The sequence below is a fragment of the Lolium rigidum genome, chromosome 2 (assembly GCF_022539505.1).
Source record: "Lolium rigidum isolate FL_2022 chromosome 2, APGP_CSIRO_Lrig_0.1, whole genome shotgun sequence".
NCBI lineage: Eukaryota > Viridiplantae > Streptophyta > Magnoliopsida > Poales > Poaceae > Lolium > Lolium rigidum.
The window spans coordinates 181,615,128-181,624,803 of record NC_061509.1 but is presented as its reverse complement, the minus strand read 5'-3'; the positions used below and the strand labels follow the sequence as shown (position 1 = coordinate 181,624,803).

Sequence of the window (9,676 nt, the reverse complement as noted above, 5' to 3'; positions counted from 1 at the left end):
CATTCTGAAAAATATTTCACACGTACAAATCCAAATTCAATGTGCGCACATAAAGTTTCACAAAAAATCGTCAATTTTTATGCTCTATGTTAAAAAAAAGACAAAAAAATGTCTCCTGCAAACCACCGATTTTATCTTTTTACACAGGCAAAATCGGTTTTTTGTGCAACGATGTCAACGCAGATTTTTTTTCGACATTTCAAAATGCGTTTATAATACATTTTCAATAAATGGAGCATATACAGCCAGAGCCAAAGCGCTGCGTACTTGCTGCATTTCAGTGTTCGGAGAAAACAAAAAAAAAGTATTATATCGGTCGGAGGCATAAGGTATGAGCATATTTGCAACATCCAGAAACATAATACATTGTCCTCTTTCAGATAAAACATACTCGTGGACAGTTGAATAGGGGTATAGAAACAAACAAGAAATTATAACTGGACGTACAAAAACCTTGTAAATGGAACAGCTTCTGTCCCGTGTATTGATATAATCTTCACCGTGTTTACTAACATATGCGCAGAAGGGGGAAAATCTTGGCGAGGGCCTCATCGAAGTCCAGGCTATCTATGGGCAGCTTGTTTCCTGAGGAGATGAAACACGTGGGTGTGACCAATGGCACGATTAAATTTGTTGGTAGATCAATTACAAAATAATGGTAAGTTATTCATGAAGTTACTGAACCGAGCTGAAGCAAATTTAGGTTGAAGCCATGGTGCATTACCAATAAAATAACAGAGCAGCAAATTAATTATCTTATGGCACCGATTAAAGTCCATTCTAGATTGTAGTGAAGTCTGAAATATTTCAGAGAAGAGTTCATATATAGTACAGTTAGATCAGCGAGAGCTATACCATGGTAGCTTGAAGTTGTCTCTCCAGCGGGTTTGCTTATTAGAACAACTTGCAGATATCTTGTTCAGGCGTACAATTATGTCTGAGAACGTTGGCCTGACAGAAGGTGTTGGATCCCAGCACTCTTGTATTAGCCTGTGACATGCAAGGAACCAACGTGAGCAGCAGACAGCTAATTTAGCAAGGGCAACCTGCCTATAAGCAAAGAACCAGCGATGGTTGTGGCTTGATAATGCAGGGAAACTTGGATACGTGAAAGCAGGGCTCCTTGAGATATCGTCAACGCAGTATGTAGCAAACAGATAGAAAAGAACAAAAAAGCTAGCGGGGAACATATGAGCGCAGAGGGATATGAAATAAAGCATAAGCTTCACTTACTGTTTCACATCCTCTGGATATGATTTGGGTTTATTCTTGAATAATGGTCTCAATCCCTCAGATGAAATCATCTTGGCTGCTTCCTCTTGAGGCTTTGGGTGAAATGCAGGAGATCCTTCAATCATCTGAACAACCAATAAGAAAATGAGATAATGTTCACGTGCGGGCACTTAGCTAAGAATGTGTCCCCATTTTAATAAAATACTGGCAACAGCTGTAAAAAAAACTCTTTCTTGAACACAACAGCCGCAACAAAATATTAAGTGGTCTAAATTGTGAAGGTTGGCTATTTTTACATACCTCGTAAAGAATGAGACCGAATGCAAATGTATCCACACTTCTATCAAATGTTTCGTTTCTGTATATCTCAGGAGCAATGTACACACCTAGGCAAATAAATGTTAACAACCAACATTTAAAATAGCATAAAATTGTTAATAGTATCTACACCAAATCAAATGCTTAAAATAATACAACTCCAGTTAAATTGGTTTAGGCCATACTTTCATCAAAAATAGTCATTGTAGCCAAAACTAGCTCGAGTAAAGTATTAAAATTCATCTAAAACATTAGCAGAAAAAGCAACAGTCAAATTAACATACTCCCTCTGTTCCAAATAAGCTGCTCAACTTTTTCTAGATACGGATGTATCTACACACTAAAACCATGTTTAGATACAACCGTATCTAGGCAAACTTGAGCAGCTTTTTTTGGGATCAAAATTACATGTCGCAGATTCAATGAACCCAGACAGATTTTAGGCAGCAGTTTGATTAACCAGTGACAAGTAAGATCAGAGGGAGTAGTAGTAATCATAAGTCATAACTGTGGCACTAGAACATGTTCATGAATACCTAGTAAGTTTAAATAACGGCTGGTATATAAACCACTTCGTTAGAACAATAATGTAGGATGCAGCATGCTGTCGTTAAATAAGTAAATGTAACATACTGTCAAATTTTGATACTGGCTGAGCCATTTGTAACCTGTCTTCTGAGACTTTTATCAGACTAAGTGAGCCAAAGCCTGCCACCTTAAGTTTTCCTTCATCATCCCGCACAATATTTCTGAAACCTTACAAAAGTATCATAACGTACAGTCTACATATAGTAACCCACTTGAATTTAATGGATTGAACTGGTTTAGCAATAAAATATATTTGTATCAGCTTACTTTGGTGACAAATCAGCATGGATGATTGGCTCTGGCTTGCACTCGTGAAGATAATTTAGTCCCCTAGATAAGAACAGGACGCTGAGTAATTTTTCTTTTGATTTGATGGTAGAAGAACAGTATGCAATAACCAGCACATTATCTTCTTTCTTTTATATTGGGGGAACTGGCACATGATCTGATAAATCATCATTGTGATTTCATTTTTTCTATTGAACAATACATAAATGAAAATTCAAAACCATTTCATCTAGATGACCCAAAATAATTCCTGCTATTCCGGTGGAAAAGAAAGAAATAATATTGTTTTCAGATGAGTATGAAATGATGCACCAACAAGAGTTTCTTCCAGTCAACAGTTTGAATGATAGATTCAGCTTTAACAAGAAAAAGGGAAACAAGAGATATATGTCATGAATCCTGATATACCTTGCAATGTCCAGGGCAAATCTGATAGCTTTATAAGAGTGCAGTCGACCTTTCGTCTCAAGATAAGTGGCTAAATCACCCTAATAAGGGAAGACAGATCTAGTCAATGACAATAGAAGAGTAATACAGCTCATATAAATCCAATAGGAATTTTTCGTATTGTTCCTATGTTTATTTTTTTGTGGAATTCCTATTGTTGCAGTAACAAAATAGTATTGTTCAGATAGTGCAAAGTACTCCACAAAGTTTATGTGAAGAGACCCTGCTATTTGGAGGATAATTTTCCGAAGATGGTTAAAAGTGGATACATGTATTTGTCATGTTGAATCAAACGAAGCTACTCACTTTGTGGTGGTATTCTGAAACAATCATCAGTGGTACATTTTGTGTAACAGCTCCCACAAATTGGACCAAATTGGGATGACGCGCTTTCTCCAGTAAAGTAAGCTCGTGTTTGAATGCATCTCTGAATTGATATGACAGCAGAATTTAGAAGCATCGAAATAGATATGGTAAGCAAAGCCTGACATCTGAATAAAAAGTTAATTAAAATATTTTGTGAAACTAATCATATGATAATACAAATTTGTGATATTACCCTAAAGCTTGTTTATGAAATGTGAAACTATTAGTCAGGTTTAATGAACAAAGATGACACCAGGGCACCGAGTTTAGGATTGCCTGACAAACTATCTCAACAACTATACTACTATCAAGCACTGTCTGAGTATAACAGACCCAATTTGCATCAAGAAAAAATAACAGACCCAATTCACCATGATAATGTGTCACTGGACATGTTACAAAACTTCAGTTTCAGTGTGCACAAAAATTGTGATAAATGTGCAGGATATGTACTGGAAGAAAAGAAAATATCATGGTCATTGGTTCGCCGATGTCAAATCATAATTCTGAAATGAAAAGCGTAACTTGCTATAGAAGTTCAAGGAGGCAGCTCATACAGGCTATCTCCATCCGAGAAGCTGTCTTTGTCAAGTATCTTCACAAACACTTTGGAGCCGTACCATTTTGCCACATAGTAACCCTGTAAAAAAATTGTGTGACAGGTAAGGTTGCCGTAATAATGTGCAAACGATTAAAATGATCAAATGCAAATTTACATGAACCTATAATAGACAATACATAAAAAGTTTGTTGGTATGGATTATAAAAGGTATACTTAAGATTTAACTTCCTTGCATATATAGATCCTAAATTATCATGCAAAATCTGGACACGAATGCGTCCAGCCATAATATAGGATTTTTTATTTATTTCAGAATTATAAAGTCTCTTGTGGAAATGGGTAAATGCTCCTAACAGAGAATGCAGACAAAGAAACGGAGGGAGTTTATAGAAACATGCCTTGGTGACCTCCTCTCCTCTTCTGAATTCAAGTTCGAGCGGGTTCAGTTCATACTCCGGCACTTCTTTGGGATTGGACACAACCATTGGAGTCTTTTTGGTTTTCTAATGTGCATACAAGAGGAAGAATTAGGGAATAGCTGTGGGTGTTTTTGTGTGCGCTGTAGAGAAATACAGTACCGGAAGTTTTGCTCCTCTTGATCTGAGAAGGGTGTATACTTCAAAATGGCCGTAATGTTTGGCATCCGCTGCAGGCTGAAAAAAAATAAAAGCTGAAATCAAGTTGGGCTAGATAAGTGCTTGCACGTATCAATGCATATTTTCATGGATGAGAACAATTGTAACGGGTTAGATTGGGCCAATGTGGGCGACCCTGCATGTAGCCATAGTAGTAGTGGTGCGACAGTAATTGCGGAAACGAGATGAACAGAGATGATTGGCCGAAAGCACGCAAGTACGGGGTTGTAGCGAAACTCGGGATCGTCCAATGTGGCCGACCCTGCCTGTAGTCATAGTACTAGATAGTAGGCGTAGCACGACAGTAATTGCGGAAACGAGATGAACAGAGGTGCTCGGCCGAAAGCACGCAAGTACGGGGTTGTAGCGAGACTCAGGCCCAGCACAGCACAGCATAGCGGGTGGAGAGGAAAAGTTTGGCGTGCGTCCGTACCGTGCTCCCCCATCGGTCGCGTGCGTTGATGTTGGCCTTCCACCCCAGCAGCAGTCGCACCACCTCCCCGCGGCCCTCGCAGGCGGCGATGTGCAGCGCGGTGCGTCCGTCGAAGTCGATGCTGTCGACGTCGACGCCCTCCTCGCGCAGCAGCTCCTCCACCCCGGCCGCGTCCCCCTGGCACGCCGCGTAGAGCAGCCGCATGGTGGCGTCCAGGTTCTCCGGCATGGCCAGCGGCGACGCCGACTCCGCCGCCGGCGTCGGGTCGAGCGAGGACTGCCTGGCGAGCCCGAACCGCGTCACGGCCGGCCCCGCCGCCGCAGCGCCGGCGCGGCGCGGCGTGCGCTGCGGCTCGAGCGAGAGCTGGCGCCACACCCGCGCCGCCCCCGACGAGAACTGGCGCGAGAAGGTCCGCGTGAGCTTCGCGGCCGCGGCCATCGCGACGTGGGGAGCTTCGATCGGGGCCGGCGAGTGGGATCTCGCGCGCGGAGCGGAGGTGGTGGTGGGTGCTCCTGGGGAGCGGAGACGGGCGATGATTGGGCCGGTGGCGGTGTGGGCGACGGTGCTCCCGGAATAAAAATTGGGCGAGCGGAGACTCGAGATGGAGCAGTCGTTCGTACGACTGGGAAGTTGCTGGTATCAAACCAAACGTCCTATCAGTGTGGCTGTGTGCGATGGAATAGTAGTAGTGGCAAGGAAGCAGAGCTGAGAAGGGGAGGGAATAAGAGCATCTCCAGTCGCGTCCCCCAAACCGCGCCGGATTGAGCGTTTGGGGGACGTGTTTCGTTCGTGCCGCGTTTGGGGACGTCGCTCCCCAGTCGCGTCCCCCAAACAAAATTTCGCAAATTTTAAACTTAACTAGATTCGATTAGATTCGTCCAAACTTACATAGATTCGAACGAAATTTGACTAACTTTAAAACTAAACCTAATCTAGAACCGCTTGCGGCGGCCGGAGGCGTCGTAGTATCGGTGGAAGTTGTACATCTCGTCGGTGACGACCTCCCGCTTGACGCGCTCGTCGACGGGCTCGTCCTTCACCAAGCCGCTTGGTCCCGCTCGCCGTCGTCGGTGAGGTCCACCGCCGGCTTGCCGGAGTCGCGGATGGACATGGCGATCGCCGCGTCCGAGTCGCCCCTCCGGGCGTCCTTGTCGTCCATGGACGCCAAGAACGCCGCCCGCAGCCCCGGGCGAGTCCTCGGGGTCGTCGCCGCCGGCGATGAGCCGCGCTCGCCGCTCGTAGCTCCGCCGCCAGCGCCGCCGCCGCGACGCTTCCTCCGGCCTCCTCCTTCACCTCCGGCTCGGGATGAGGAGGGCGCCGCCGCGCCTCCCTTGCCGCCGCCCGCCGCCGCTACCGCCACGCCTCGTGTTGACGGGCGTCGCCGGCTCCTCCTTGACCTCCCGTTTGGGGACGGTGTAGGGCGCCGACCGGTACGACGAGGACGGCATCGATCGCGCCGGTCCCGAGGAAGAAGAGTGCGAGGAGGACGAGTACGACGTCCTCCTCGGCTGCCATTGAGGAGACGGCGGCGGCGACGACGGCATCTCCAGCCTTGGAGCGCCGTTGCGGAGGCCGCGGATGACGTTCTCGAGGGCGCGCCCGGAACGTCCCGAACGTGGCGCGGCCGTCCTTGTTCCAGCTCGGTTGGGGCCGCGCGACGAGCCCATCGGTGCTCGTGCATCTCGACGTCGTACTCGCTCGGAAGTACGACGTCCACCGAGCGTCGTTGTTGTCGACCGCCCACGTCGGATCCCTCCGCTCCCGGGCAGTGAGTTGAGCCCGACGGGCCTTGACGGCGTCCCACCATTGGTCCGTGCGCGGCTCGGCGCGGCGGCGGAACGCCAATGCCGTTCACGGCCATCTTCCGGCCCGCCGCGCTTGGCAGCCGCATGTCCGGCGGACCGGTTACCGGGTGTGGTGCGGCCGCCCACGCCTCCGCCACGGTGAGGCCGCCGCGTCCGGGCCGTTCGCCGCGGCGATCTTGTGGGAGGACGACATTTTTTGAGCGGCGAGGAGAGGATCCGGGAGTGGAGGCGGCGGCGACGAGAAGGATTATGGCGAGCGGCGATAACCGCAGTGGCGTCTTAAAACGGCGGCGGCAGCGGGTGGTTGCACGCAACAACTCCGGCGCGGACGGCCACGCGGCCATGCACGACGAGACGCGTCCCTCGCGTCGCTCGGGAAAACAGGGGACGCCATTAACGTCGCTTGACCAAAGGTAGGCGACGGGGTTTTAGCCTTCCGTGCCGCTGACGGGTCGGGCCCGCGTCGGTTGGCCTCGCTTTTCGTTGTGTCCGGCGTCCCCGGAGCGTCCCCTGTGGGACGGGGACGGGCTCGGGGCACCGGACATCGTATAGGGGCGCGCCGGACAAAAAAGGGCTTTGAGGGACGCGGCTGGAACGCTTTTTCTGTCCGGCGCGCCCCAAATCCCTTTGGAGGCGGTGCTGGGACGCGACTGGAGATGCTCTAACCGCCGGTGAGGTGAGGGGTGAGCATCGCGTCTTTTAAATTACAGCTCCGACTCGGCGACCTGGGCTCTTGCCGTTTCCATTCACTGACTGGTGGGGGCGGACGATAGTGGGGTCAGCGTGTCGGTGCAGCTGAGCAGGGAGTCGACGGGGGTTGCCGTGTTTTTTGTCACTTCGTGGGAACACGTGCCGACGGTTTCTCGACATTATTTTCGCCTTCGTCTAGCTGGAAATAACGGGAGGGCTGTGTAGGACTGTTTGTGTGTTGATATTTCTTTCTGTTTTGTCCCTCCAACTGCATTAGAGCATCTCCACTGTGTTCCATAAATCGAGCACCAAACAGCTGAGCTTCAGTCGTATGTCTTAAATGTTTTTTCGGTCCGGCGCAGCCTATGGCGTGTCTGGCGCCACAAGAACATCTCCACTCAACGGGGCATGAAGCACACCGTTAACGTCTTGGATGGAAGCCGCGCTCCTCGCCACATAGGGAAAAGCCAGTCTGATACCGCCTAGGTCAGTGTTTCAACCATTTTGCTTTCTACTCCCCCCACTCCCTGCCCCCGCCCCCGCTGCAGCCACGTCGTAGTTTGCATGCATCTACTTCCAGTGTGCATCTCCTCACCCAACCGCCTGTCTTGTTGCTGGTGGTTCATCAGCTCGGTCCCCGAACGTGGTGGCCACTCCGCGCGCCCACCACGCACACAAGGTGTTCGGCCGTTTTCTTGGTAGGAGACGTTGTCGTACTTCTTGCTTCTCCCTCGCGTGGCGACTCGTTTGGTTGATGATTTCTTTGTTGACTCGTAGACACGCACAACAGCGACGAGATGATGATCCATCGATTGCTGGAAGAGGAGGATGCTTTCGACGCCGACATTCGAGACCACTTGTCGATCCTCAATTGTCTTTGCCAAATGCAAGCCGTCGAGGCCTCCACGCGTCGAGGTTCCATGTTTGGGAGAAGGAAATCGAAGCCCCTGAAGAGGATGGAGGATCATCATGCTATACACCGACTACTTGGTCGACGAGCAGACATTCACCGACAAGTTTTGGAGGTGCCATAGGATGAGCAAGGAGCTGTTCATTCTTCATGGCGTGAAAGAGTACGACACGTACTTTGTGTTGAAGCATGACTGTTGTGGCATGGTCGGTTTCTCATCAATTCAGAAATGCACATCTAGCATGAAGATGTTTGCATATGGAGCCCCTGCCAAGATTCCGGGGACAACTACCTTCGCATGAGTGAGTCCACAACCACTGAATGCATGCATAATTTTGCATAGCGGTTGTGACAAAGTTTTGAAAAGACTTTTTGAGAGGGCTCAATGAAGCAGAAACGGTTAGAATCATGGCACACAACACAGTGAGAGGATTTCATGGGATCCTTGGAAGCATCGATTGCATGGACCGATCATGGAAGAACTATCTATTTGCTTAACAATGTTTGTGTAAAGGCCATAATGGATAATGCGGTGTGGCATTTGAAGCCGTGGCAGATCAAGACATGTGGATTTGGCATTCCTTCTTTAGTATAGCAGGATCGCACAACAACATCTACGTGCTACAACGCTCTCTGGTGATGGGTATTTATTTAGCCAATGGCATCTACCCTAGACGAGCAACCTTTGTCAAGAGAGTCTCCGAGCCTCTACGTCAGATGAAGCCTCACTTTGCTTCGCGCTAGGAGAGTTGTGGGAAGGATATTGAGAGGGTATTTGGTGTGCTCCAAGCTTGATTTGCTAGTTTCCAGTACCTGCTCTTACCTGGTCTCAAGACTAAATGTCGGATGTGATGAATGCATGTGTGATCACGCACAACATTATCATCGAGAGTGAGCGCAAGACTCCAGCGGATTCCGTGTGGGTCTCTATGAGTGTCAGGATTATCTTTCGGCTGCTGATCATTAGGTGCCCGTGTATTTTATTGATTTTCCCGCTATGCATGCAGTAATCTATGAAAAACTATAAAATGATCTCACGGAGCATATGTAGAGGGTCAAATTCAAAGATAGTCGTGAACTGCGCCGGCATCTTGATCAAGTTGAACTTCAAATTATTTGCTTTGTTGTATGTTTTATTTCCATCCACAAACACTATTGTGTAAATTTGGATTTATTTGTGTGTTTTAAAGACTATAAATTGCTTGTATGTTTAAAGACTAGAGATTGAGAGAAAATTAAAATAAACCAATTTAGAGACGTGTTTGGGGAACGCAGATGGAAATAGAAGCTCCTAAATACGGCACTACGCGGAAGTGTCCCCCAATCAACCCATCCGACACTTTTGCCGGCCTTCGTTTGGCCCTTTGATTAGGCTGGAATTGTTTTCTGACGGTGATGGCA

General features: G+C 48.1%; 1 protein-coding gene across 1 annotated transcript; it reads right to left on the bottom strand.

Annotated features, from left to right (window-relative positions):
* Positions 1-325: 325 nt before the first annotated feature.
* LOC124692674 (integrin-linked protein kinase 1-like) lies at positions 326-5,308 on the bottom strand. The gene is made up of 12 exons (XM_047226094.1): positions 4,871-5,308; positions 4,381-4,455; positions 4,201-4,305; positions 3,798-3,880; positions 3,181-3,301; positions 2,836-2,915; positions 2,407-2,469; positions 2,185-2,300; positions 1,534-1,619; positions 1,234-1,358; positions 856-990; positions 326-585 (listed from the first exon to the last, which is right to left on the bottom strand). Exons 1-12 carry the CDS (start codon positions 5,306-5,308, stop codon positions 564-566), a joined length of 1,449 nt encoding a protein of 482 aa, XP_047082050.1. The 3' UTR covers positions 326-563.
* Positions 5,309-9,676: the final 4,368 nt, after the last annotated feature.

Bases quoted from the DNA above. Each gene is read 5' to 3' on its own strand.
- LOC124692674 (XM_047226094.1), bottom strand. From the start codon at position 5,308: ATGGCCGCGGCCGCGAAGCTCACGCGGACCTTCTCGCGCCAGTTCTCG. The intron at 4,306-4,380 runs GTACTGTATTTC...TATGCACATTAG, and splicing joins CAAGAGGAGCAAAACTTCCG to AAAACCAAAAAGACTCCAAT. The intron at 3,302-3,797 runs GTATGAGCTGCC...ATATCAATTCAG, and splicing joins TTCTCGGATGGAGATAGCCT to AGATGCATTCAAACACGAGC.